Genomic DNA, 27,082 nt, shown 5'->3' on the forward strand with positions numbered 1-27,082 from the left:
TTCCTGTTTGCAGCTTTTCCTAAATCAAAGATTATCGCAGCTGCATCTATAAATGGCTCAGTTGGTTCCTCTGCCTGAGGTGGAAAGGCTCAGTGCCTCGGTGGTTCGGATCCTAGGAGGAAATCCCGGAAAGGTGTGTAATGTCTTTAGGGCTTGAAAGCGCTTTATGATTCCAGACTCGACGCCGTAGCAGTCTTTCAAGCTGACTTTGCGCCGCCTGGTGAAAGTTTACGCTCCAAGGTGGGTTCGAGTCATACTACAGTTCTGGGAGAAACCCACTATATCTGACGCACGGTGTAGGAACAAACACTTATTTAGTTGGCAAAGGCCCTCAGCGTATCCTTATTGACACTGGCGAAGGGAAGCAGGCTTGGGTCGCGCATTTGAAAAAAGTGCTGGCTGATGAGAATGCAACGGTCTACCAGGCTCTTGTGACACACTGGCACCATGACCATGTTGGAGGTATCCCGGACTTACTAAGACTATGCCCTGAAGTGACCATATACAAGCACCAACCTGCAGCAGGGCAGGAGGATATCCAGGATGGGCAAGTCTTCAAGGTTGAAGGGGCAACGCTCACAGCCGCCCATACGCCAGGCCATACAGTCGACCATATGATGTTTGTGTTTGAGGAAGAGAATGCAATATTTACGGGCGATAGTAAGTATCCTTGGCGTCGAATTTGTTTCTCAAGTTGCTGATTCTATCATTTATAGATGTCCTGGGACATGGGACGGCAGTGTTTGAGGATCTCAAGGCCTACCTTGACAGTTTGAAGCGAATGCAGGATCGTGTATCTGGTCAAGGGTACCCCGGTCATGGGGCGGTGGTCGAAAGCGCCACGGCAAAAATAGCAGAGTACATACGGCACCGACAACAGCGCGAGGACCAAATCATACGGGTGCTTCGCTATGGGAAACTGGATGTCGGGGACCACGAGCGCTCACCCGAACGGAAGTCATGGTGGACACCCCTTGAGATCGTGAAGATCATTTACCGAGATGTCCCCGAAAACCTCCATCTGCCCGCTGCGAACGGGGTTATACAGGTGTTGGATAAGTTGGCAGCTGAAGGGAAGGTCATCCATGGCACGGACTCGGGCCGTTGGGCCCTGAACACGGACAAGCCAGCCTTATAATAGACGATGCGCCGCCAATGCGATCTCTCCCTGCTTATCGCTGTGGTGTTTGTACGTCAGTTGTATAAATTAAAGTGTCCTTGGCAGCTTGTCTGGACCCCTGCAAATCCCGCTCGAAAAAGTCAAGCGCTGTACCTAAAAGCCAAAAAATTTCTAGGTCCACTGGGCAGCAACATGGATATAGCGATAAGGATAATAATAATAATACCTGGCAGAATGTTCAGGAAAGATTCCATGGAAGAGCCCGTGGCCGGTGGGCTCTAGAGCGAAGCGCTGAGTGGCTGGTTGAGATGCCGTCAACGCTCTGACTTCATCGTTACTGGACCAATTTTGTCCCGTCCCGGTTTGGTGGTATCGTCATCACTTCAGCATTCCTTGGATGCGCTGGCTCTGCCTACAAAACCAAGAAAAGGCCATATCACGCTCATCTCCATATATTTGTCTTCGATGAGTTCGTTAGTGAAGAGCCTGTGATCACTACAGCCTACTACTTCTCCTCAATACCAAGTTAGGTCATTCCGCCCCTCCTTACGCTTCCTACCGCCAATTCCCCCGCGCATAGATATAAAAAGAAAAAGGTAAGCTGTCAACCTGCGGTTGAACATGCGGGCACCCCTATATCCTTTTGGCAATTCGTTCCACGTGTCTCCAGGTCAGATCTATATATCTACCTTTCACCCCTGCATATGTTTTCTTCATCGCTGTCGCAGTCTGTCTTCGTGGGCGTTCACCGACGTCATTGCTGGACAATATTCTTACTGAGCTTCATTCTAAGCAAGGTTCTGCGCATATATTTCTTCGCACTGGTATCGACCGACCTTTGCATACGGATCGCCTCATTGACCTTTGCCGTTTACGAGCTTCCGCATTTCCACGACCTACATCATGCCCAGCGTTGAGGACCCCACCCAAAACGAATCGAGACTTCTTCTCGTTTCGAACCGGTTACCTATCACCATCAAGAGATCAGAAGATGGGAAGTATGATTTCTCCATGTCGTCCGGTGGCCTGGTCAGTGGTCTGAGTGGTTTATCGAAAACCACAACCTTCCAATGGTACGGCTGGCCCGGTTTGGAGGTTCCAGAAGAAGAGATCCCGACTTTGAAGAACCGGTTAAAGGAGGAATATAACGCCATTCCGGTGTTTATCGATGACGAACTTGCAGACAGACATTACAACGGATTCTCCAGTCAGTCTTTTCCGACTATTTGGGTAGACGGGGCAATACTGACGGATCTTTCCCTGCTTTATAGATTCCATTCTTTGGCCACTTTTCCACTACCACCCCGGTGAGATAACGTTTGACGAGTCTGCTTGGGAGGCATACAAGGAAGCAAACCGCCTATTCGCACGGGCTGTCGCAAGCCAGGTACAGGATGGCGACTTGATTTGGGTCCACGACTACCACCTGATGCTTCTTCCGGAGATGCTCCGGGAAGAGATCGGAGATACCAAAAAGAACATAAAAATCGGGTTCTTCCTCCATACACCATTCCCCAGCAGTGAAATCTACCGAATTCTTCCGGTACGAAACGAGCTGTTGCTTGGACTTCTCCACTGCGATCTCATCGGTTTCCACACTTACGACTACACGAGACATTTCCTGAGCGCTTGCTCACGGCTGCTGTATGTGCTTTCTTTTTCTTTGTTTATGGGTCACGCAAAGGCTAACATAGTTCCAGGGGCTTGCCAACTACTCCTAATGGGATAGAGTTTCAGGGCAAGATAGTCGCATGCGGTGCTTTCCCCATTGGAATTGACCCGGAGAAATTCAAGGAGGGCTTGAAGAAGGAAAAGGTCCAGAAGCGAATCGCAACGTTGGAGCAGAAGTTTCAGGGCGTGAAGCTCATGGTGGGTGTTGACCGGTTGGACTATATTAAGGGTGTCCCTCAGAAGCTACATGCTCTTGAAGTGTTCCTGAGCGACCATCCCGAGTGGGTGGGCAAGGTGGTCCTTGTGCAAGTTGCCGTTCCCAGTCGTCAGGATGTGGAGGAATACCAAAATCTCAGAGCCGTTGTGAACGAACTTGTCGGTAGAATCAATGGCAAATTCGGTAAGTCAATACCGCGAAGCTCGGTGAGTCTATCTCTAACCCAAGTCAGGAACTGTTGAATTCATGCCCATCCACTTCCTCCACAAGTCGGTCAACTTCGATGAACTCATTGCCCTCTACGCTGTATCAGACGCTTGCGTTGTCTCTTCCACTCGAGATGGTATGAACCTTGTTTCGTACGAGTACATTGCCACCCAGGAGAAGCGCCACGGCTCTATGGTGCTCTCCGAGTTTGCCGGTGCCGCCCAGAGTCTCAACGGAAGCATAGTCGTCAACCCATGGAATACCGAGGAGCTTGCAGCGGCCTACCATGAGGCCGTCACAATGAGCGACGAGCAGCGAGCTCTCAACTTCTCGAAGCTGGACAAATATGTCAACAAGTACACAAGGTCGGTCTCACCTAGGTCCAGCTTGAAACATGTTGCTAATTATAACCAGCGCCTTCTGGGGCCAATCATTCGTCACCGAACTGAAGAGAATATCGGCGCAAGCCGCGGGGAAGCTCCCCACCAAAGACACCACCGTGAATGGAGAGACTACTGGATCGGAGGCTTCGTCGCAATAGATCAATTATCCAGCAAAGCCCTATCCGATCGGAAAAGCTAGTAACGAAAACGATGGCTACGGTTGGAAACTTGTTACCTCCAAACTTTCAATGGGGCCCAGGACGCCGAAAAGCGAACGCTGAACGGGACTCCCAACAACACCCCCCTTGAAATAGATGAGATCTGTCTGAACAGTCCTTACTTTACGTTTTCTTGCGTACAGGTATTAGGGTAATAAAGGGTTGGGGTCTCGTACATGAAGTAGACTCCTGACTTACAGTGGCCTAGAGGTGTCGGCTTATGTATTTAGTGGCTCTTGATTCATTCCTGTCAATAGAAAACATCACATTTCATTATATCATCCTTCTTCTAGTTTACCTTTCTGAAGTAGTTGGACCAACACTTCGCGGGAGCTAGGGCAAGTTTTGATCCTCCGCGCTGACTCCACTCGAATAACCTTAGCTGCATCGCTAGAAGGAGCACCAAGTTTGAACAATTCGCTTGATCATATGATATATATGTGCAGACTGAGTCCTGGGGAGCGGCTAGATAATATGAATGCACCTTCTTTCGATTTGAATTAATCAACGCGTATCTTGAGTCGTGGGCGGGAAACAAACGCTTCTCGACTGTGCTACCTATTCAAGGCCAGTCTTTCTCCGGCACAAGCATAAAAAAAGACGGGCTACTAGCTAGATGAGGAGAATAGCATGGTGTGAGCGTTCCACGTCTTGTGGCAGCGCCGAGTAGTGCTAAGAGGGCAGGACTGCATTACTGCACCTGAGATGCTATCTATACTTGACCGTCACCTACGTATCTTAGAGTGAGGTCAGGTTTACCAAGAACATGCCCAAAAAAACACATCCATTCTATAGAAAGCAGTAGAAGAAAACCAAAACTTGAGAGCCAGTACCATCGAAAACATCCTCAAACACCAAAATATTTCAACAATTTCGAGAGGGCTTATAAATTCAAAATTATTTCCCAAAAGCGTGTCTGAACCTCGACCATACACAAAAGAAAGCAAGCTCCTGAGAGGCGACGAGCCTCTGGTGTACCAGAGTCAAAGGGGTTCGCACTGCCGGAAAATCAATCAGAAACTGGACGTCTCTGGCCAACATCCGTCGATGTACCTCAACGGGCAGGCGGCTGCACAAATACATGCCGTACACTATGCAGTCCTCCCGTGATGCGTACGGGAGGCTGGTGGTATTACCAGCCGCGTGCGACACCGAAATGGATGCACCTGGTATATAGGGAAGCTAGATAACCACACCCAAACACGGTCAGTATGGCTGGCAGTGGGGAATTTGTCTATGAGTTGGCACTCATACCATCATTCTGCGCACAAATTGTATCGGCACATTGGTCTGCGTATCCACGAGACTGAGGGACCGATCGGTGAAATACCGAAACCTAGGGTCCGTTCTGCATAGCAAAGCCCTACAGAAGTCTTGGAATCCCAGAGGACTCTTTTCGATCTATGTCATCTACCCGGGATGCATAAGGGGGGCGGAGAGACGGACATCGGGGCTAGAAGTGCCAACAGAATGGTGCAGCATAGCCGCCTTGCTCACGATAGCTATCCTCGCACGGCGAAAATCGGGGTCTGTTGAAAAGGCTTGGATGATGGCATGTGTTGTTTGCTCAAGGGCCGGAGAGGCGAATTGGGCCATAGCGGGGGTTGTTGCGATGTTGATTATGGGCGTGGATCTGGGTGGGTACGAAGTTGACTGACGAAGGGTTAGATAGGATATCAGGATCAACTTGCTGTGAGGACTGTCGGATTAGGACTGAGAGGCCAGTACTGATATGACCATAGAAGATGGTTCTTGAATATCAAAAGTGGTAGGCCTGCAGGAGAGACGAGAGTCATCTTATACCCTTCTCCCTGGTCTGGCTTGATCTTTCTGGCTGCAGAACTGAAGGATTCATTATTCAAGTATTACAAAGAGGAAGGTAAAGTGGCATATACAATCTTTCAGCTCATTATCACATACCTATCATTGGCCCGGCTGATGAGCTAAGACATCTGAGAGAGAAAGAAAGTCTAATGCGCAAGCCAAGCAAGCTCTTGCTCTTTTGCGTCAAAGTGCTTTGGAGCTGCAGGGCAACAAGAAGGGAGCCTGCGTCTAAGCACAGGGTAAAATGTAGCTCATTGCAATAAAGGTTGGTATTGACAGTCATCCTAGGTAAGCATTTGGACAAAGGACAGAAATGTGAATGTTGAATTCACAGGGTAACCTTGTTGGTTTGGCTCCCCGGCAAACGAACAAATGAGCATCAAACAAAGTAATCAAAGATCAAAAAGCACCAAAGCAACTCATAAACAAGAGAGTTGAATCTCGTAATTTCACCCACACATATACAGGGGTCTCTTTATCGCCATACGCAAGGACAAGGACTGCCAAGGAACATCATGATCACACGTAGGTCAAATCTATAGGCGGCAGGGGTGGCATCCGATTGTTGTCAATGAGGCTCTGGCGAAATTCCCACATGAGCGCCCAGCTGTCCTCTCCCGCGGGTGTCGGAACACGAGCATTAAGGTTGTCCCACAGCGGCTTAAGTACGGGGTTGAGACCCCTTTCGATGAAGCGCGCTTGGGCATCCCTTTTTACTCGAACCAACCCGAAGAGCACCATATCCTGCCAGCCTTGATCCAATGCTTTAGTATGGCCCCAATCGCGGCACCAGAGGTAGATCATGGCCTCGACCAATAGGCAGGGTCTTAGAGTCTTCACTGCGTACAGCTCTTCTGCCCATGGTCCGGAGCCGTCCTCACACTTGTATAGATCGATGTCACTTGAAAGCATGAAGTGTGGGTGATCAGCTGGAAACCGCCATTCAGTATCAGGGCAGTCCGCATTCGTGCAAGCATCTGTGAGAGCCAAGTCGGGCCACCACCCGCTCCAGAGAGTCTTAGACTGGATGAACAGGGATAGCACGTTATAGTACTCATACTTTGACGGCTCAACGTGGAAGTGGATGTCGGCAATGGGATGAAACCGATTCCTTTGGCCCCTATCATCCATATCCTCTCGACTAAATTGCCCATCACGATCAACCGAATACCGATCCTCCCTTAGTTCCGCGCAGTCATGGTCGATACAGAGGGTGAACCCGCCAGCAATCAGAGCTTTTTTAGCTGTCTCAATTTTGTCATCCGGGACCACGAAATCTACTTGAGGAAACCGGTGGTCGAGTCCGACGAGCCCAACGGCGAGCCAGCCCCAGAGGACGTTAGGGACTTTTGCATGATCCAGAATACGAGCCGCGTCAGCCGCTGTCGGCAACCATTAGCATTCACCATATCAAGCTATCGTCGAAGTTTTACCTGGCTTGGGGGGGATGCGGTCTCTCGGTGTCGTGGGGAGCCCGAACATTCCAAACTGATCATATTCCGCCATGATGATACCCTTAGTGCGAAGGCATGGGTGGAACACTTCGTGGTTTTGGATTTAGTTCGCGCAATAGGTAGAGCATCTTTGGGAGCCTCGCTACTTATATCTTTTTATGCCATTCTGTCAACCAAAGCACTGGGGGGAAGGGCCCGGGGCCTTTCTTCTTTGAGCAGAGCTTACGACGTCCAGATTGCCTTACCATGACTCGACTGGACACTTGGGACGCCTTTTCCGGAAAGGGTTATGATCAGTTCTTTCATGAGTGCACCGTCTCTTTGAACCGGAAAGTCCGATACCCCCAGTGTCCCAGCACGATTACAGAGCATTCGCTTCCATGAGACCATTTTCAGCACTGACACTGACCCGTTGAATCTTCCTGAAGGTGTTCTCCCTACGTCTTCTTTGTAGCAAGCCATGGCCTTTTTGACTTGTGACGGCTGTGAACCTGGAAGGAAAACCGCCTAAGATTTATTCATAGTCAGGGCACATCCCGTCCCCACCAGTTTGCTTCACATGGAACCTGTAATTCTTTTGTCTTAGCGTATGATGTGGTTACTGACACCTTTTTCCAGGAAACATCCCAGGGAAACAACAAAGATTCATCCATTTCCGAGGGCACATGCATGACTCTCCTTCGTTTCAATGAAAAGTCCCAGACGCCCTTGGCTAAGCACCGGTTTGGGATAGCGTTCAGAGCGCATTTTGACGGTATTCAATAGAATTCAATCACCCCAAAGGTCCAGACTTCTCGAGAGATTGGACAAAGTTGTCCAGCGATGGTTCTTGCCTGTTCATTGTTCTTCCTCCATTGGCACCCCGGAGCCGGTACCGGTAAAAAATGGTACCTACATCATCCAGTAGCAGAGGGTTTTGCAAAAAAAAAAAGAAAGAAAGAAAGAAAGAAGAAAAAAGAAAGAAAAATCTCGGAAAACCCCATTCGCTGTCACTTGCCAGCCATGGTTGGTGAAGCCCTTCGTAGAAGCACTTTCACTTTGTGGAGGAGTCTCGATGAGGTAGGTAGGTGGTTGCAAACAAAGCAAACTCGGAAACTCGTCCATCCAAATTCCTCTTGCTGGAACGATGAGGTCTGCCGAAGTCTAGATGCTCTAGAGTCTATTCCAACCACCTGCAATATCGAACTCCCGCTCACAGATGCTCAGTGCATTGAAGTGGGCTGCCAATTTCTAAGCTGCCTAGTCCTGTCGCAGTGAAATCGCGGCGAGATTCCGCATCGAGCCTCACATCCCCAATCAGTATGACTTGCTCTTTGAAATCACACACCCATCTAACTTAAGCAATGGCTCACATCTGGTCGCAGTAGATTGTTACTCATAGCAAATATGGCTCCCAGTCAAGTTTTACGGGCAATTCAGCCCTTAGGATCATCTACCATCCGTCCAGCATTGTCCCTGTCCACAAAAACCTCCGCCGCTCTGCAATGCAACAGATCAACTTTTTCATCCCGCCGACTCACCACCTCTGCCCCAAATACCGTTTCGCAGCAACAGCATGAGGCTAAACCAAGCGTCCGTCCCTCCGCCGAACCTCCGTCCCTTCGCGAATACCCCTACACTCTGAAAAAGGGCACAGTTGTCTCTGTCGGACGAATGGACCGTTGCGTCCGCGTTGAACACCACCATAAAATCTGGGACAGCTTCTTGCACAAGAACTACCCTAAGGTCACTACTTTTATGGTCTCAGATCCTCGGAACTCCTTGCGCGAAGGCGACGTGATTGAATTTTCGTCCGGTTACCCGAAGAGTCGCCGCGTACATCATGTCGTCGAGCGTATCATTGCCCCGTTCGGTCAGGCTATTCAGGACAGACCGGCTGTTCTTTCAAGGGAGGAGAGGGATGCGATCCGCGTCGAGAAGCGAGTGGCGAAAGCGGCGCGCAGGGAAGAGAGGAGGCTTGAGAGCGGTGCCCCCCCTTCTCAGACGCCTATGAACGGGCATGAACACATTGGGCGTATTCGGAGGCTAGTTTTGGAGAGGACAGCTGGGAACAGTGCGAATGTTAGGGCGTCGGCTTAGGCAAAATCTGAACGCTGGGAAGCTGTATTATATTGTCTTGTTATTTACATAGTGTATGCTTATAGTATCTTGGAAATGGAATTTGCGGGAATTTTTAGGCCTATGATGGAGCGCATACAGTGCAGTTGAAAGTAAAAGGTCTTGGTTGATATAGTTTAGACATGAACGATCTATATACATATATGTGTATATATATATATATATATATACAAGACAACTGCCAAATCAGGCATAATGACTGCACTTTTGCAAGCCTCCTGAGCAAACCGACAACAAGAAACCGTTAGTTTCATGGCCACTATGTTGCTCAAAACATTTTTAAGAATATGACATTCAAAAAGAGCAAAGAGACTTAAGCCGTGAGTCGTGCTAGTTGGGCAGTATACCTACCTTAATGGTGCCAAGCCCCAGCATTTGGGTCGCCCAAGCAGCGATTTTGTTTACTCAGGAACCACAGTGGCCATCATCATATCCGCCTCTTCATCATCTTTCTCCCCGCGCCCCTTCGTCAAATCACTTGAGAACCCATACCCATCGCTTTTGGGAATCCTCGCAAATTTACTTATCCCGGAATCCAGGTCCAGACCGAATCTCTCGTTCGCCCCTCTAGTTTGATTCTGCTGTGGGCAACCCATCCGCTCTGCGCCCGCTTGCCCGGATCTGCAATAGCCTGCAAGACTAAGGTTCGTTTCCTCCACGAGAGCGCATCTCCTGCTCGTCGCCGGAAAGATCTCTTGTTCCCAGGAGTTTTTGCTCAAACCCGGTCCTTGGTCTACTTCCTCGCTAGCACTCATCCCCCCGCCTCTCGTTGTCCACCGACCGTCGCCACAAGCCCGCGGCTTGCTAATCGCGCACTGTCCTGCAGTAAACCACCACGCGTCATAATGGCCGAGGGAGAGGAGGACTTCTCCTCTTTACCGTTTCCCGACCGCTTTGCACATAAGGTTCGCTCGCCCACTGGTCTTCTGTGCCTCATTGCCCCGTTGCATTCATGAACTAATGAGTTGTGGTGTTGTAGAACTGGAAAGTTCGGAAAGGAGGATACGAAGATGCTAAACAACAATTTGAGAAAACCGGCGACGAATCAGACCCAATCTTTGCACAATTGCAAGACGCCAGCTTATGGAAAGGCGCGGTTACAGACTCCAACGTCGCTGCACAACAAGATGGTCTAGCGGCATACTGCGCTTTTCTGCAATTTGGCGGCCCTGCCGGTTGCGCGAGGTACTTATTACCCATCTCGACTCTCATATCTGTTGCTCTTGCTCGTGGGAGGTTGACTGACGCGATTGAAGGACGCGCGGAGCCACAATTCCCGGTATCGCCGAAAAAGGGTTACCACAAACCAGACCCGCGGCAAAAGCTAGCGCGCTTGAAGCCTTGCTACTGTGCGTTGAGTTAGACAAACCCGAACCTGTTATCGAAGATATCCTTCCTGTTCTATCACACAAAGTGCCCAAGGTCATTGCCGCTACACTGACCGGATTGACCGCCATCTATCATAATTTCGGTTGCAAAGTCGTCGATCCTAAGCCGGTGCTGAAAGCGTTACCCAAGGTTTTTGGTCACGCCGATAAAAACGTCCGAGCGGAAGCACAAAATCTTACAGTAGAGCTGTACCGATGGCTCAAAGAAGCGATGAAGCCCGTTTTTTGGGCGGAATTGAAGCCTGTTCAACAACAAGACCTAGAAAAATTGTTCGAGGCGGTGAAACAAGAGCCGCCTCCTAAACAAGAGAGACTGACCCGAGCTCAGCAAGCCGAGGCGGACGCGGGAGGTGGCGGAGGTAGTGAGGCTGGCGGAGCCGGTGAGGACGACGATTACGGGGAGGACGATGGAGGCGAGGTTGATGCCTTTGATCTAGCTGAGCCTATTGACGTGTTTCCCAAGATTCCCAAAGATTTCTCCGAACAGCTAGGGTCATCGAAATGGAAGGATAGGAAGGAAGCCTTGGACGCTTTGTATTCGGTACTGAATGTGCCGAAAATCAAGGACGGCCCATTTGACGAGATTGTGCGGGGTCTGGCGAAGTGCATGAAGGATGCTAACGTCGCGGTTGTGACCGTCGCAGCTAATTGTATTGACCTTCTCGCCAAAGGTATTCGCAGCGCGTTTGTCAAACATCGCCCTACAGTCATGTCGCCGATTATGGAGCGGTTGAAGGAAAAGAAGCAGACTGTTGCGGATGCTTTAGGGCAAGCTCTGGATGCCGTTTTCATTGCTACTAGCCTGGCAGATTGTTTGGAGGAGATCTTGGAGTTCGTCAAGCACAAGAATCCCCAGGTGAAGCAAGAAACTGTAAAGTTCTTGATTCGCTGCCTTCGTACCACTCGGGAGGTACCCTCAAAGCCAGAAACTAAATCAATAGCCGAAGCTGCTACCAAACTTCTTACCGATTCAAGCGAAGTTAACCGTGCAGGAGGCGCGGAGATCCTGGGTACTCTAATGAAGATCATGGGTGAACGAGCGATGACCCCTTTCCTCGACGGACTGGACGATATCCGAAAGACTAAAATCAAAGAATACTTCGAGACCGCAGAAGTCAAGGCGAAGGATCGACCAAAGCCTATCGTTGGGGCGCCAAAGGCAGCTCCACCCTCCGCGAAAAAGCCCGTGGGGACTAAGAAGCCATTGGGATTGAAAAAGCCTGTCCCAGCGCCTGCGCCACCCGTGGAGGAGCCTGCTCCTGCCCCATCTCCGTCCAAATTCGCATCGAAAGCTATCCCTTCGAAGCGGACCCTTCCAACCCCAGGCGGTGCATTGAAGAAGAAGCTGGGTGGACCAGGTGGTTTAGCTTCCCCTCAGAGACGTGTCATTTCACCACCCTCAGAAGAGCAGCCACAACCACCGCCAGTCTCAAAGTTTGGCCTCGGAAGAGGGCTGGCAGGCCGCCCAATTGCTAGACCACCAGCTCCAGCCGAGCCAGCGCCAGCACCAGCGGCCCCCGCTGTGAGCGGACTAACTGCTATAGAACGGGCTGAGCTTGAGGAACTTCGACTAGAAAAAGAACGACTTAGCCGCATTAACGAAGAGTTGAAGTCCGAGAAAACGAAGCTGAGCACCACGATAGGGGAACTTCAAAACCAGAATGCCCAGCTCATCGAAGACCATACAAGAGACGTACTGAGCATCAAGGCCAAAGAAACCCAGCTTACCCGAGCACGAAGTGATGCGGAGGCCGCCGACCAAAATGTACAGAAGCAAAAGAGGGAGATCGAGCGCTTGAAACGTGAGCTATCGAGGGCCCTTCGCTCTGGGGTGATGAACTCTCCAACCACTATTCCTGACCAGTTTGGCATGACGATACCTGATCCAAGCTCCTTGTACCAAGACCCAATCAATAATGGCCACTCTGCCATGGCCCGAAGTGGTCTCCATATGGGCCCTCGATTCGAAAGTACACGGCCTCGGAGCTATGCCTCAGCCAGCCCGAGCGAGGAAAAGGAAAATGGCCTAGATTCGCCAGGACTTGGTCGCCGAAAGTTCAGCCCTACATTTGGAAATGCTTACTCTGGCATGGCTAGCCCTACAAGGTCGTCGATGGTCGGATCAGGCAGTGCCTCAGGCGAAGAACAGCCGACACGAAGTACAGAGCCGGCAGAGAATTGGAGGAGAGCCGCTGAAGTTACGAGTCAATTGAAGGCTCGGATCGAACAAATGAAGGTGCGTTTATGCATACGTTGGGATACTTGAAGAAGCCACTGACGATCATTATAGGTCAAACAAGGACTCATTGGACGGCAACCGACTCAGCGCTGATGACCGCTTGCGTCTAGTTATTGTGATTCTCCGCGATGTTTTCCTTGCCCATTATTTCTAGCGACATAGGTTCTTTGTACGGTTGATTTAGGGGGTGTGCTTAGTTTTCCCCGGATCTTCTTCATCTTTACCTTTTCTTCTGGCCAGATTTGTATCAATGCCCCGGCCAATAAGGGATATAGCTTCTGTCCTATTCTTTGTCTATTTTCTGCAGGGTTTCAAAACTGGGCGTCTTAATATGATGACTGAATCTTCTTCATCTCTGGTTTGCATATGGGTTTGAGGGGTTCAGCTTGTTTGCTTTATGATCCATTAGGCCTGAGAGGTATCACGGAGGACGGGGCTTCGTTAGTCTTTTCCTGACTCGGGCAAGCGCTGTTATCTATTAGTCGATTGTACTTCGATGTAGATGTTTTTGTTCATGTTCATTTTCATGTGCTGTGGTCAGAAATCGTACTAGCGGTGCTCAGTGCGCGTTGTTCCTTACTGGAAGTGAGTGAAGGTCATCTAGTAATACTCCGTACTTAATTTAGATAGTTATAGGAAGCTGGTTTAATATAGATAGGTTGTCAGGAATGAATTTATACTGAAGTGGTTGAAGATCGCGCAACCATTGGGCAACGAGTACCATGAAGCATGCATACTTATCAGAGAGGACAGGCTAATGCAAAGATAGGGGACCAGGATCGGTATCTACGCAGTACCAGTATTTCTACAGCGCGGCAGAGGAACTCATGAATGCTAGTCGTAGGGATGTTTACAAGGGGATCCAACATGATGAGGTCTTAAATGCATTCATGGGTATCTGCGACGCAACTAAAAAGAGGAAAGGACGTAGGGCGGACCAGGTATCGGATTCACTTTTGTAGAATTTTAACAAGCCTTTTCGTAGTCATTATCGTGGGAGAGACGCTTAGACACGGATGGCGGCCTCAGCGACACGACGCTTCTTCTCCTGGCGGGCAACGGCCTTAGCACCCATGATACCACCACCCCAGTGGCGGCGGGACTCCTCGGTCTTGTCGGTGTAACCCTCCTTGATGGCGCTGAGGAGCTTGGTGAACTCAGCCTTGTCCTCAGAGCGGACCTCAGTCAGAGCAAGGACAGCAGAGGTCTGCAAATAGAGTTAGCATTGGAAAAAAAGGCTTGATCGACAGAAGCTTGACTGACCTTCTTGTGGACAACGGTACCGAGACGGGCCTTGCCCTTGACAATGGCGTAAGGGACACCCATCTTGCGGCAGAGAGCGGGAAGGAAGACAACCAGCTCAATGGGGTCGACGTCGTGGGCAATCAGGACAAGAGAGGCCTTCTTGTTCTCAACGAGACCAACAACGTGGTTGAGACCGTACTTGACGTTGTAAGGCTTCTTGCTGACATCCTCCTTCTTCTTGCCGTCGGCAACGGCGGTAGCCTCGGCGTGAAGACGCTCCTTCTTCTCAACCTTGGTCTCAGGGCGGTACTTGTTGAGGAACTTGAAAGTTTGGGCGGCGGTGTTGCGGTCAAGGGTAGACTGGAACTGAGCGATGGAAGGAGGAACCTTGAGGCGAAGGTTCAGGATCTTCTTCTGGCGCTGAAGACGGACGTACTCGGGCCACTTGACGAAGCGGCCGAGGTTGCGCTTGGGCTGGATGTCCTGGCCAATACCGAAGTTGCGAGAACGCTTCTCGATGAGAGGGTTCTGTATGGTCAGTCAGCACTCATTTGCCGCCAGTCGCTCAATAACAATGGACATACCTTGGGGCCCTTCTTGCTGGAACCAGCCTTACCCTGGGGGTAGGGAAGGGGAGCGGTCTTCTTTCCGGACTTGGGGGCAGGCTGTCATTGAGAAAAGAAGATCAGCATACCATCCACCAATGCTGCATCTTCTTTGAACTCTAGAGAGGATACAAGCCAGTCGTGAAACTAGACTTGCGCCTCCAGCCAAATCATCACTGACGCTCGCATCCCAGACGGGAATTGTGCGATCAATGGAAATTGCTTCGAAACTTTGCGAAACGAAGTGAAAATTGTCTCACGACATATCGCGAAGCCGAACGAGAGCTCTATTCGAAAGACGCGATTTGAAACTGAATTGCTATGTGCTTACCATTGTTGTCGACTGTGATCCGCGTTGAGCTGGTTGACGGGTTGACAGAGAGAAGAAGAGAAGAAAACCACTGACTATTTCGAGCTCAAGAGAAAAGGGCGCTAACGCTTTCGTGGGCCGCGCTAGTCCGGAAAAACAAGCGAGCCGCTCCCCGGGGTTGTCACGTGCTGTAGGGCTAGCCCACACCTTCCCATTTAGGGCATGTAGGCCCAGGTGAACTATAGGAGTCTCGTTAGCATGTATAGTCCATCTGACACCCATTAAATCTTGTTTGAAATCGCTATAAACATGTCCAAGTAAGTCAAAAAGCGCATAAGACCTATCTCGAGCTGCATTAGATCTCATGAACGCCATATTAAAATCATTAATCCAAGCGCCCATGATGCGTAAACTGGAACTCCAAGACTTCTTCTACCATTGTAATTGTTGATGTTCACGGCAGAAAGAAAGCAGGCAGGTACTCTATGCCAGCTCATCGCCAAGCAGCAAGCCCAGACAATCCACCCCTTCCCACCCCAGAACTGGCCGCCTGTATAGCCCTCTTCTTCCCCAAATTGCCCTCCTGGCTCTGCACCCCGGCAACAATCTTATCTATATTCGTCTCAACAACTACTCCACCAACAATCATTTCGCTCAGCACCGCGTGCATCGTCTCAAATCCAAAGATAAGGTCCAGTTCGCATACATTCTCGAAAATGCGATCGAGCGCCTCGACGAAGACCTGTATGAGGTCGATGAGCGCAAGCGGTGACTCGGTGGATGTGGAAATCATGATAAATGAGAGTGTCGCGTATGTGCGGTAAGTGATCTGAGCTGGGGCATCGGAAGGCCCAGTGTTTCCGCTGGAGCTGGCGCCGCGGGCGAGCAGTGGAGGGAGGGGGAGGAAATTGCAGGCCGTTGGCGGCCGCTGAGCGACGAGGTCGTATATTTGGGCAATGAGAGACTGCTTCGTCTGTGTGTCCTTTGGGGTAGTAAGCCTGTAAGTTTCGACTCGTAAACAATTCAAGGGTTGTGGCTTGTACTCACGATTTGGGTGTAGAACCTGGTCAGGCGGGGCTGGCCGTTATTGTTGAAGACAAGCACGGCGTTGATCATCTTGAATATAGATTGGGATGGTTGAATATCACAGCCCGTAAGGTTTTGGGCATATATAGATGCAGATAAGCAGGTGGGTATAGTTGTCGCAAGAAAGTAACGCGCAGCGGAAATCAGAAGATGTTCCCTGGCCACTGCATCATCGGCAGAGCTTATCGCGGAAATCTCGGAGGACATGCCGATCCCGGCTCTTGCTTGCTTATCTCGGCTTACTTTCCTATCGCGTCTGGAAGCAGGAAGCTCTGCGGCGCATCCAGACCATGGCAACATCCAACTAAGTTCTCAAAACTCAGGATCTAAAGTCCCCATTCATTATGAATCACTCATCCTACATCTGTCGCAATTGCCGACAGACCCTCTACTCGCGCATCCGTTATCGAACAATCACCACTGCCGCGCCAGCTGCACCAACATCCTCACAGCCTCAATCGCCGTCCCCGGCACAAAAAATCCCTCCGCTCCGCGATCTAACACCCACCCACATCTCATACTACTGGGACACGTCAATCCCGACAGAATCGCAACTCGCATACGCGGACAAGCTTTTTGCGCCCTCACGCCATTCCCCCATAAAGCTATGGTCCGCGGCGAAATTTCGCACGACGCCTCTGTCGTCGACAGAGCCGGAAGTCGCTTTCCTCGGCCGGTCGAATGTGGGGAAAAGCTCGCTGCTGAACGCGGTCATGGGACAGGAGATGTGCTGGACGTCATCAAAACCAGGGCGGACAAGGGAAATGAATGCGTTTGGAATTGGCGGGACGAAGGGCGGCGAGTCGAAGATTGTCCTGCTTGATATGCCGGGGTATGGAAAGGCGAGTCGGACGGAGTGGGGTGCGGAGATTATGAAGTATTTGCAGGGCAGGAAGCAGTGAGTCTCTACATCTTCATCTCACTGCCTATGGCAGGACGGCTGTGTTTGTTTTAGACGAAGCTAACCGACACTGTTTCAACAACCAGACTGCGCCGCGCATTCCTTCTAATCGACAGCGAACACGGAATAAAACCGACGGACGCCGCAATCCTCAACCTCTTCCGCAAGTACACGATCCCGCATCAAATCATTCTTTCAAAAGTCGACAAACTACTTGTGAAGAAGAAATCCAGGCCTACGAGCGTCCCCTCCGCTGCCAAACTCGCCGCTCTACGCGCTACTCTTGAGAAACTTAAACCAGTCGTCCAGCCAGACGCCCGCACAGCACGCATTGAGGGCCCCGGTGCGCTAGGGGAACTGTTAACATGTAGCGCGGACACGCCGCTTGGCCAAGGACGATTCCTGGGGATTAGCGCCGTCCGCTGGGCTATCGTCTCAGCTGCAGGCCTAGACGGGATGGTTGAGGCGAAGGCGGCATTGGGGTCTTCTGGGCTGGAGAGGGCCGGCGAGGGACCGGTTAGCGGTGCTGCTTGATATGGTATGCGCTGGACATGAGATCCCTCCATCTTCTATTTCCTGGTTGGTGCGAGCAGATACCGAGTACGGGCAGCCGTCCGTCAACCTAGGTTTCTAGATCGGTGCGATACCATGGCTGATTGCTTGAGGGGAATCAGCGCCATCGAGAGGTATTCACGGATTACAAAATCTCGCTATCAGGAGCAAATTTAGCTCGTTTACTGCGGGAAAGCAAAGTGATGCCATATCCGTCGCATCAGCAAACGCAAAGCATGACCCTGGCTACAATCGATAACCAAAGCGCCGTGCGAAGCTCAACTTGAATGCAAATAGTTATGAAACTGAATTCCCTACCTAAACATGAAACACAGAGAAGAGCCAGGTACAAACTGCGATGATCGCGGCTGTCAGACCACCTACCAAAAGCCCTGCATGTGTAAGAGATAGGTAAGACAATAGAACGAGCATATGAAGCAAAACATGATAAATACAGAAGTGGTATAAACATGAGTGCTAGCTAGACACTTTAATAATATGTAATTGTTCTTAATACCAAGACGCCTGTCCGTCATGAACCGCAGCAAGAGGGATGCTGCTAACCACGCTATGCAAAGCCTTGCAATGTAAACATTTCCGTGAGAATGGGTATCGTAAATAGTGCGTGGATCGAAAGTGTCAAAAATGAGTAAAGTGATAAGAGTTTTAAAAGCAGGCATAGGGCATGAATGCTTGATGCTGTAGGATGTGGAGTGCTGGCAACGTATCGTGGGGTCCTACCAGCGGATCGTATCGTAGCAACAGGTTCGTTGCTTTAGTATATGACTATCCATCGGAGAGATCATAATCTTCGTCGGTATCACTGACTTCCTGGCCCGATCGATTGACGACGATGCGTCTGCCTAGTTGATCTTCTGGAAAACCATCGCGAGAAGCTCCGAAATCAAGGACCTATGACTAGTTAGCTCTATAGAGTACAAGGGAAGGGGAAACTGAGCACTCACCTCGATATAAGTCATGCCATCACGCTGCACTGCAGCAACACATCTACGGTCATTGAATTTGATTTGCCACACCCCTCCGAGGTTTGTGAGAAGGTCCCGAACACAGTCTCCGGTTCGCACATCCCACATTTTCAGAGTTCGGTCGGAGCCTGAAATGACTTTCTGGTCGTCATGCTGGAAACATGTAATTGCCCCAGTGTGTGCACTCAACATGCTCTTGCATTGACCAGTCTCAGGATCCCAGATTCGGAGTGTAGAGTCTGCAGCTGCCGAGACAAGACGATCACACTTGAGATCCAGGAGACCAACAAGCGATGTATGGCCTTCCAGGTTGTAAAGAATCGAGCCAGTCTCCAAAGACCAAACTTTGACCATGTTGTCCATAGAACCACTTATACATCGGTTGCGTTTATGATCAAGGACCACGCTATATACTTTGAGAGAATGGCCTGACAGCCGGTGAACAGTTTCTCCCGTCGATATCTTCCAAACTCGCACGGTACAGTCATAACTCCCGCTTACTAGAGTGTCGCCATGAGCTGCAATTGCGCGGACGGAATGTTGGTGACCGGTGAGCACACGGACAAAATAAGGACAATCAGCATCATCCACATGGGGGCCGCTTTGATAGTAGCCGGGGTCGCCAGGTTTGGGAAGCTTCCACACACGTAGGTTCGAGTCCCGTGAGCCCGTGATGATCAGTGGCTCCTTGGGCATCACCTCAGGTGTACCATCTGCTTTTTTCCCGACCTCAACGGGTAGGACTATCTGCAGACAACGCACAGTTGAAGTATGGCCGTGGAATATTTGAGTACATCGTGCTTTTTCGATGTCCCAAACACGGACGGATCTGTCAGTTGACCCAGAAACGAGAGTGTTGCCATAATATTCGAGCGCCCAGACACCACCCTCGTGTCCTTCGAGAGTTGCCCTTAGGACGCCTGTCTTCGTGTCATACACGTTGATATTCGTGTCATCACTACCCGTCAGGATTTTGTCCGTATCGAACTGAAGGCATGTGACAACATGACGGTCGTGGGCGCGGAACGCAAGATGCCTTGGCTTCACCCCCGGTTTCATCCAACCCTTGCGCACAGAATAATGCCGCTGATAAAGGGACTTGTACAAATGAAGACCCCTGAGGGATGGAAGACCAATATCTGGATAGGGGACAGCCGCGGCGGCAGCATTGGCAGCGGCATAGGGGCCTTCTGCCATTGACACTTCCCTTTTCCAATCTGAAGAGTCCGACTGGTCAGTACCGCTCGATGAGATCTTGCGTTTAGCTAGCTTCCTGCTCGAGACCCGAGTATTTGCTTTCCTCTTCGGTCGACGATTGACAGACGTCGATCTATCGCTTGGTCCGGCAAATGGTGATAAAGCACAACCAGAAGGCTCTAATTCGAGTTTGCTAAAGGTTGAGAGGCTGAGATCCTTTTCGTAATCCTCTAGCCCGCCAGGAAATTGCCAGCCCCAACCTTCTCTAATAGCACGTTGCAACTCTCCTTCCGGGAGCGAAAAGCCATCCCTATCAAATAGCTCTTTCCACGACTTCTCGTCAGAATTAATGATGTGCCTCCATTTCTTCGAGACTTGGGAAGCGCGGCACATGGTTTGTGCATCGAAATACTTGACAATGTTCAGGCTTAACTCTGGTGGGAGAAGCGTGAGGAAGTCGCATTTCAAAGCTGGATTCACAACATCGGCGACAAAGTGCAGAGTTGGCTTGGGACAGCGTTTGAGGAGTTGGTACATTAGATATGTCTTCATTTCCTCCGGCATTGAGTCAAAAAAGTTGACAACGTTTGGTATATCCAACAACGACGACGCACCGGGCGCCCTAGTGGCCGGGGGTAGGTTGTCAGGGTTCCGGTCGACAGCCGCAAGAGCGGCAGCATTCAGGGCCTTTGTAGACGAATCGGCGATGTGCGAATCAATTTGTTCAAAGCTCGAATCTGTTTCATCTTCAGGGTCTTCGGCAGAGTCAAAAGAGGATTCGGTATGCATGGCGTTCATGGCTGCCACCGGCGACAGACTCGGACTGGGCAAGCACATATCTTGTGCAAGAACATTGTCAACGAGCGTTAATTGCGAAGTAGAGTCTAAGGAGCGAGTCTGGGAAAGCGGATCCGGATTGAGTTCGGTATCTTGGCTTCCTAAAGCTTCCAGATCAGGGTCTTCGTGAATTGCTGTACCCGCGGAGTCTGAAGCTAGAGGGCGCGAAGAGTGTCTGCTTCTCTCCGAAACAATAGTCCTGGTACGGGGAGGGTCTTTTCTAGCATGCAGAGCAGATAGGTCGCCCTGAGTTTCGACTTCTGAAGATAATGGAGACCGAAGTAAGGTTTCCTTCCGAGGAAAGTTTGCGCTGTGAATTCTCCTCCGCGAAGCAATACTGTCTTGAGAACTGAAGCTACTACTCTCTGTCTCGGGTGTCGCCAGTCCGGCGGCCCTAGGGTTTGAAGAGATGCCGCCATTGGATCGAGAGGAACGAATCAAAGGCTCAGACGGAAATCGGGTCGACTGTGTTCTCAGATGTCCTTGCCGGGAGTCCGCAAGTGATAGAGGCCGACGCTTCGAGCTAGTTGGAACAGGCGACGGATGGCTTGAAATTCGAGGGGCGGCAAAGCGACGCGACGGCTGGCTATCTTCGGAGCTAAATGAGGTAACCGACCGTATTACACCGTTAGAGGCCCTCAATGCATCATTCTTTTCGGTAATCTAAATTCCCTATATTAGTTCTGAAAATGATCACCGATTGTGAGGTCTCGTACCTCTTCTATTGTCGCCGTAGTATCATCAGGCTCGTTGAAGATGACGGACTTGCCTCCAACGTCAAACCTAATATTCTTCAACGCCGAGGGTGTAGGGGATGACGCCAGAGGGTATAGCTTGGGGTCGAGTTCTCGGACTGCGCGTGGCGGCTTGATAAATAGAGGAGGAAATGTAGTAGTAGTGGTGGTCGTCGTAGTCACGACAGTAGTTCGCGTCGCTGGCGCGAAGGAGAATTGGCCGATAGAGCCGGAAGCGGTCCTTTGAGGTTCACTATCGTCCATCTTGTTGTGGAGTTGTTGCCCTCAGGCTGCGGTGCCCGGATAACCCCAAAGACGCGTCTTTAGTGCGGCCGGAATGAAGCCGATGTCGAACTTCGTAGTCGGGATGTTGTTTGCGTCACGCCAATACTCGAGTATTATGCAAGAAGGAAGTAGACTAGACTGATGGATGTGGTGGAGAGGTGCCTATTGTAGAAAGCAGACCAAGATGGGGGGGCTGTCAGCACGATACTCCACAACGGTCTTGAAAACCGTCTGACTGCCCAGAGTGAATAAAGAACAGTAATCGTTAGAACATGATCATCACTGAAGTGTATGGTAAAGGGCCTGGAGGATCAACAGGAAGAGATGGTGAGGAAACAGGAAAAGAAAACCTCCAGTGGCGTGCGCCGAACAAGGAGGATGTTGGGCGGCGGAGACAATCGAGGGAGCTGGAGGTGGTTGGTTGTCTCGCCTTGGTCGGTCGCTGGGCGGTCGTGCCGGTCCGTCACCTGATTTAGCGCCTCCTCGAGCGGCAACAGATCTACCCCGTAAGGAGGTACTCCGCGACTGGAAATTATATACAAGGAATGATGGAAATTATCAGGTTTGAATTCTGAATGCAAGCTTTGTATAGGGTACTTCTTATATCACCTGGGGCACAATAACCAAGTAACAGATAATGTGAGCTCAGACGTTGCCGCCGCAATATGAAACGCCTCGCGGCTTCTGACCAGATAGGTACAGTCTCGGCGGGAGTTATCCCACCAAAGCACATGAAGAGCAAGTCTTTGTATTTCCCATGACCTGATCTAATCGCATACCATTTGACTAGAGATTCAAGGAACGATTAATCGAGCTATCAGGCAGGTATTGGAAAGGTGTGAATTGTAATCCCATGCCTCAAGTCATGATGACCAGCCAACAAAGTGTATAATTACTTCCTGATGCACTCTTTACACCCTGCTTGTTCTTTTCGACAAGTACCTAGGTAGATAACAGCAAGGTCTCAAATCACGTGTCATGGTGGGGTTACCAATGTCTCCAATAATAATGTGGAGCGGATATTGAAGGGATTTAAACTCTAGAGACTAGACCGGAAGATGCAGTCCGGAGTATACAGGAGAAAATATCAGCAAGAGTCTAGCAGCGGCATACAACTGAACAGACCGTGTAGTCTTCCTGCATACGTGACATTTTCCGAGATATATCCAGAACTGCTGTCATGCTCAGCTTTGCTAGAGGTTAAGAAATGGACAAAATGCGGGGAAAGGCCTAGGAGGACGGGCCGTCGATAAAGAAGAGCAAGTTTCGATTTGAACGGTCCGCAGTGGGCTCCTCCAACCTGCGCCTTTGGGTATATAACGCCTTTTAAATCATGGTCTGTACCCCGTCATATTTCTTTGAGCCAGGGAGGTCAAAAAGATATCGTTCTTCAGCTTGCGTCCCCTACGGAGTAGGCCATGGCCCATAGGTAGCTCTTCAGCAGCCCGCTTCTATTTATAGCATCGTCAGAGGAAAGCCTATGGTTTATATATCTTACATGATGGTCAAGTAAAATAGCCCATAGAACAAAATTTGTTTTATCAGATATTTGATATAAAGTACGAGCTGTCTTTTACATTTCTATACTCCGTACACATGCATGAACTCGGTATTAGCGCGGTAAGAAGAGGCTATCTATAAATGTTGAAAACAAGGTGAGATAAAACATCAGCTGGAAAGAATTTTATGACGATGGAGGAGAACTCACTCACAAAGAATTGAGTGAGACACCTCATGAAGAACCAAAAAGCAGAAGGCTGGGGGCCTCATCAAAGGGAGAAGGGATGAAAACATATCGAAAACTGATAAGAGCTTGGAGGAAAACTCAGCCGATTTGCTAAGCATTGATAACAAACAAAGAGAGAAAACTAGAAGCCTGCTTTCTACCCCAGAAACAAAAAGAAGCTGAGTCAAATAGACATCATATTTTGATCGCGGTCGCGTTGTTTGCGGCGTGGACAAGACGAGACACGACCACGACAGCATTTGCATTTTCAATTCCCGTGACCGAGCTTCCGTCAGTCCACCAAACTCCTTTACCGGTAACTCTTCCACATCTACCTGATCCTAAGAACCGTTGCCTTGAGAGCTCTGTCACCTTCTCTATTGCTGGCGATCTGGGATTTATCTGGCGATTGCGACCTGTCGCACGCCTTCCGGCCATGGTCCGAATCAAATTTACTCACCCGCCGATGGCGGTCCGGCCACAGCATGCTCAACCTCGCGCCAGCCTGCTATCGGACAGCAGCGCGCCTGCTTATTCTCCGCCAATTGAAACAGGAACCACGATGGATGCTCTGGCCAAACTGGGCCCAGAGGAAAGCCTTGCCCTGCAGCAACAACAAAGTCTGGAGATGGTTAAGATCATGCTCCACGTATCCGTGCGTAATTTGCCGCCTACCTACACCACATACTAACGATTACTATGTGTAGTTCGGAACTCTGTTTTATCTTAGGTTTGTTTTATTTTGATTGATGTGCTACTCATCTGGACCTGATAACTAATGGTGAACTGCAGAGAATTTTTACCGCTGCAATGTTTTGAGGATCGCGATCTTAAGATGGCCCAACGGCAGCAGAAGTTCTCATATCGCGAGTTCATCGACAGCAGCCTCAACCCAACTGTTTCTAACGGAGCCACTGATGCCACGTTTGGAACAGGAAAGAGAGGACAGCCGTTGAAAATCGTTACCCGTGGCTCGGAATCCAAAGCCGATATGATCCTTGACGTTCTGGTATGTCTCTTAATCCTCAGCCTGTTCTCAACCAATTGACGCATCCAGGAAACTGGTATCTTTGACGCTCTTAGCAAGAGCGTGCTGGAGGCGATCCAACTCACCGTCATTGCCGACAAGGACGCGCCTGAAAACGTTCTAGAGTCATATACCTTCTCATTCAGGTATTCTGAAGGAGTGGGGGACTTGAATAAGCGCCTAGAAGCCTTGTCGATACAGCCATGCGGCTACGTGGCTAACACGAAGACCGCCCACACAGCCAGAGTGGGTCTAGAGAGTATCGTCAGGCGGTTGATAACTCTGAGCTCCTTTCTACCCACTCTTCCAAGTATGTAATCTCCGAGGTTCTGGTAGGTTAGATCACTGCTAACGTCCGCAGGTAAACGTGCGCTTAATATTAATCTCTTCTATACAGACGATTGCCCGCCTGACTACGAGCCACCTGGCTTCACTGGTGGGAAAGATGATATCATCAAGTATCCGCTGACAGATCAGTGGATGAGAGAATCTCAGATGTGCGGAAAAATGGAAAGCGGATGGCATACGTACGTACCATCAGACCAGTGTCCCCAGCCATAACTTACTGGTGTAGCGTCGGCCTCAAAGTCACTTCACTGAAGTGGATTGGAGCGGAGCCTGAGGAATTTGAATCAATACCACAAATACCCGCCCAAATCGAATATAAAGACATGGTGACGCGAGGCGAAGATATTGGATTCGAGGATGAAGAGAGCAAACCGCAGAATTCTCAAAGCGAAGGTATCATTGTCTTCGCCAACACCAGAGTTTGTACGAGTCTCACTGATTTTTCGCGCGTTACGAAGTAGGAAGCTCGCAAGAAGCAACGCAAGACGTTGTCGAACGAGAAAGATTGCAGTCGATGATGCCTGTAAGATCAGCTGTGATATTGGCCTATATGATGGCGGCTAACCTGAGGCCACGAATTTAGTCTCAGGAAGTACAGTCTTCAAATGTCGACTTGATTTCCACACAGCCCGTTAAACCGGTGCTAACCACGGAACCCGAGGAGACTGAAACTATTGGCGAAATTCAAAAGTTTGTTCTTCGAGAAGAGAAGATTGCCGAGATACGCAAGAAGTCTAAATACAAGAAAATGAATGGCCGAGACCGGACGTCTCAGGGTGCGCTTGAAATCAAATGCCAATGCGATTGGAATGGAGAAGAGGAAGACATGGTACGCAATTACCTCCTCGTTCTAGACTTGAGCTAAGCCTTTTAGATTACGTGCAGTTTCTGCCATACACGGCAGCACCGACTTTGCTATGGCTATGTCGGTGCGCACGAATCTGCAGTGTCTGATGTCCACGCTTGTTACCGTTGCCTGCTAGAACCGAGCGAAAGCAAGATACTCGAGAGCATGAACAATATAATGTTATCCCGAAGGGCGATGACCCTCATTGCAGCCGAAGGAATCCCAACTTCCAGCCAAGTCTTCGGGCAGAAAATCCGTAAGTCGCACAGGATATCATTTGCGTGACTGTCCCCTAACCCTGTACAGACTGCAGCGACAAAGCGGTTGCCCGTCTAAAGGAGTTCCTGAAGAGGAAGGGTATTTTTCAAGCCATCCCCGGTTACACACCTAAAGAGAGCGTACGCAGAGGCATGCCACCGTACCGCGTTCCTGACAAAGCCAGTGTGCGGCAAACTATTGAAGAGGACATCATGAACCCGATGGCAAAAATTCAGCACCATGTAAGTCTAATAAATGGGCTGGGACTCATTGGCGTGTGCTAAAATCTTGTAGTACACTATAGAATATGTCCCTAGCTCCGCCGAGGCGCCCAGTCCGCCGTCCACTAACCACAGCGTGAGCAAATCGGCTTCTCAAGCCAAGGTCGTACCAAGAAGAAGCACTAGATCCGGCGAACATCGAGCAAACGAGGCTCAAGACAAATCCGAAGAATCATCACCTCAAGCTTCTAGCTCTCAGCGTCGGACAAGATCATCCAACGCCCATAATGTCATTACAGATCGCCGTCGCCAGAGCGAGGCCAACCAGACCCTTCTTACGCCGCAGCCCGTCAACAAGGACACGCCCAGATCGACTCGCAAGAGAACCAGGTCTTCTCAGAGCGGTCCTGAGCCTCGTCCTGTTACCCCATCGCAATCCACAACCACAGACCACGAGCGCGAGAGCGAGGGCCCCCGGCGCAGCGCGCGAAGAAAGAGACGCAAGATTAGCAACTACTCTAAGCTTCTTGACGTTGGCGCGGAGTCAAGTGGCAACGAATGAGGATCCCTTCTCGTCGTGTACTTTACTCTATTTATGTTACAAAACGAGGCTCATGCATTTTTGCAAGAGCGGGTCTCGTCTATGTTTCAGGTTCATGGTCGAGCCCATCGGTGAGCTCGATGCTGATGAAACTGGAATATCTTGAGCCACAGGTCCACAACTTGGCGAGGCACGTACCAACTGAGTATGCAACTTGAAAGTCATGTCCGTGTAGTGTACGGGTCCTAAACGGGAAAAGGCATATCGTTATTTTGACAGCTGCTAATATACTATCCATGGAGTCAAGACGTTGGATTCCATTACAAGTTTGAAAGGAGAGGGAGCGTGTACGATACTAAAAATTGTCAATTATTTCTCTTCGGAGCGCATCCAGTCTCGCGATGGTGCCTTTGCGTGTGGCTTTCAGCGTCATGTTTACCAATTTGTTAGTGGTGGCTAGAGAAATGAGAGTCCGACTCCGGCTTGAAACTAAGTCTGGGATAAGCTTACGGCTTGCGCCTCCAAAGTATGAGATCT

The 27,082-nt window shown here is 50.1% G+C and overlaps 11 protein-coding genes across 11 annotated transcripts; 6 read left to right on the forward strand and 5 right to left on the reverse strand.

Annotated features, from left to right (window-relative positions):
- Nucleotides 1-52: 52 nt before the first annotated feature.
- On the forward strand, nt 53-1,138 carry BDW74DRAFT_175022 (putative metallo-beta-lactamase domain protein; the record flags this gene model as incomplete). The annotated part of the gene is made up of 4 exons (XM_073728186.1): nt 53-133; nt 228-240; nt 301-660; nt 717-1,138. 4 exons carry the CDS (start codon nt 53-55, stop codon nt 1,136-1,138), a joined length of 876 nt encoding a protein of 291 aa, XP_073587058.1.
- Nucleotides 1,139-1,511: 373 nt separating this feature from the next.
- BDW74DRAFT_147289 (glycosyltransferase family 20 protein) lies at nt 1,512-4,159 on the forward strand. Its single transcript, XM_073723519.1, has 6 exons — nt 1,512-1,716; nt 1,914-2,327; nt 2,392-2,764; nt 2,821-3,191; nt 3,241-3,580; nt 3,630-4,159. The coding sequence occupies exons 2-6, from the start codon at nt 2,024-2,026 to the stop codon at nt 3,754-3,756; spliced, it is 1,515 nt and encodes a 504-aa protein (XP_073587059.1). The 5' UTR covers nt 1,512-1,716; nt 1,914-2,023; the 3' UTR covers nt 3,757-4,159.
- Nucleotides 4,160-5,910: 1,751 nt separating this feature from the next.
- On the reverse strand, nt 5,911-7,171 carry BDW74DRAFT_147292 (uncharacterized protein). Its single transcript, XM_073723520.1, has 2 exons — nt 7,074-7,171; nt 5,911-7,022 (listed from the first exon to the last, which is right to left on the reverse strand). The coding sequence occupies exons 1-2, from the start codon at nt 7,144-7,146 to the stop codon at nt 6,160-6,162; spliced, it is 936 nt and encodes a 311-aa protein (XP_073587060.1). The 5' UTR covers nt 7,147-7,171; the 3' UTR covers nt 5,911-6,159.
- Nucleotides 7,172-8,213: 1,042 nt separating this feature from the next.
- On the forward strand, nt 8,214-9,309 carry BDW74DRAFT_147295 (uS17 family ribosomal protein). Its single transcript, XM_073723521.1, has 2 exons — nt 8,214-8,393; nt 8,462-9,309. Exon 2 carries the CDS (start codon nt 8,481-8,483, stop codon nt 9,171-9,173), a length of 693 nt encoding a protein of 230 aa, XP_073587061.1. The 5' UTR covers nt 8,214-8,393; nt 8,462-8,480; the 3' UTR covers nt 9,174-9,309.
- A 614-nt stretch (nt 9,310-9,923) lies between these two features.
- On the forward strand, nt 9,924-13,327 carry BDW74DRAFT_99922 (putative spindle pole body component). Its single transcript, XM_073734261.1, has 4 exons — nt 9,924-10,117; nt 10,192-10,397; nt 10,469-12,836; nt 12,891-13,327. Exons 1-4 carry the CDS (start codon nt 10,058-10,060, stop codon nt 12,930-12,932), a joined length of 2,676 nt encoding a protein of 891 aa, XP_073587062.1. The 5' UTR covers nt 9,924-10,057; the 3' UTR covers nt 12,933-13,327.
- Nucleotides 13,328-13,845: 518 nt separating this feature from the next.
- BDW74DRAFT_175027 (60S ribosomal protein eL8) lies at nt 13,846-16,115 on the reverse strand (the record flags this gene model as incomplete). The annotated part of the gene is made up of 5 exons (XM_073728187.1): nt 13,846-14,046; nt 14,103-14,612; nt 14,669-14,749; nt 15,535-15,981; nt 16,047-16,115. The coding sequence occupies 5 exons, from the start codon at nt 16,113-16,115 to the stop codon at nt 13,846-13,848; spliced, it is 1,308 nt and encodes a 435-aa protein (XP_073587063.1).
- Nucleotides 16,116-16,429: 314 nt separating this feature from the next.
- On the forward strand, nt 16,430-17,520 carry BDW74DRAFT_175028 (translation initiation/elongation factor MRX8; the record flags this gene model as incomplete). Its single annotated transcript, XM_073728188.1, has 2 exons — nt 16,430-16,983; nt 17,073-17,520. 2 exons carry the CDS (start codon nt 16,430-16,432, stop codon nt 17,518-17,520), a joined length of 1,002 nt encoding a protein of 333 aa, XP_073587064.1.
- A 199-nt stretch (nt 17,521-17,719) lies between these two features.
- Nucleotides 17,720-18,310, reverse strand: BDW74DRAFT_99946 (uncharacterized protein). The gene has a single exon (XM_073734263.1). It carries the CDS (start codon nt 18,216-18,218, stop codon nt 17,919-17,921), a length of 300 nt encoding a protein of 99 aa, XP_073587065.1. The 5' UTR covers nt 18,219-18,310; the 3' UTR covers nt 17,720-17,918.
- BDW74DRAFT_99934 (F-box/WD repeat-containing protein) lies at nt 18,168-21,699 on the reverse strand. Its single transcript, XM_073734262.1, has 3 exons — nt 21,275-21,699; nt 18,504-21,221; nt 18,168-18,450 (listed from the first exon to the last, which is right to left on the reverse strand). The coding sequence occupies exons 1-3, from the start codon at nt 21,554-21,556 to the stop codon at nt 18,325-18,327; spliced, it is 3,126 nt and encodes a 1,041-aa protein (XP_073587066.1). The 5' UTR covers nt 21,557-21,699; the 3' UTR covers nt 18,168-18,324.
- Nucleotides 21,700-23,148: 1,449 nt separating this feature from the next.
- Nucleotides 23,149-23,664, reverse strand: BDW74DRAFT_147304 (uncharacterized protein). Its single transcript, XM_073723522.1, has 2 exons — nt 23,290-23,664; nt 23,149-23,212 (listed from the first exon to the last, which is right to left on the reverse strand). The coding sequence occupies exons 1-2, from the start codon at nt 23,567-23,569 to the stop codon at nt 23,190-23,192; spliced, it is 303 nt and encodes a 100-aa protein (XP_073587067.1). The 5' UTR covers nt 23,570-23,664; the 3' UTR covers nt 23,149-23,189.
- BDW74DRAFT_99954 (putative meiosis specific protein Hop1) lies at nt 23,149-26,606 on the forward strand. The gene is made up of 11 exons (XM_073734264.1): nt 23,149-23,958; nt 24,011-24,033; nt 24,096-24,312; nt 24,361-24,640; nt 24,692-24,857; nt 24,905-25,071; nt 25,137-25,201; nt 25,262-25,507; nt 25,553-25,781; nt 25,832-26,025; nt 26,078-26,606. Exons 1-11 carry the CDS (start codon nt 23,740-23,742, stop codon nt 26,564-26,566), a joined length of 2,295 nt encoding a protein of 764 aa, XP_073587068.1. The 5' UTR covers nt 23,149-23,739; the 3' UTR covers nt 26,567-26,606.
- Nucleotides 26,607-27,082: the final 476 nt, after the last annotated feature.

The sequence above is a fragment of the Aspergillus multicolor genome (genome assembly GCF_047715735.1).
Source record: "Aspergillus multicolor strain CBS 133.54 unplaced genomic scaffold BDW74scaffold_4, whole genome shotgun sequence".
NCBI lineage: Eukaryota > Fungi > Ascomycota > Eurotiomycetes > Eurotiales > Aspergillaceae > Aspergillus > Aspergillus multicolor.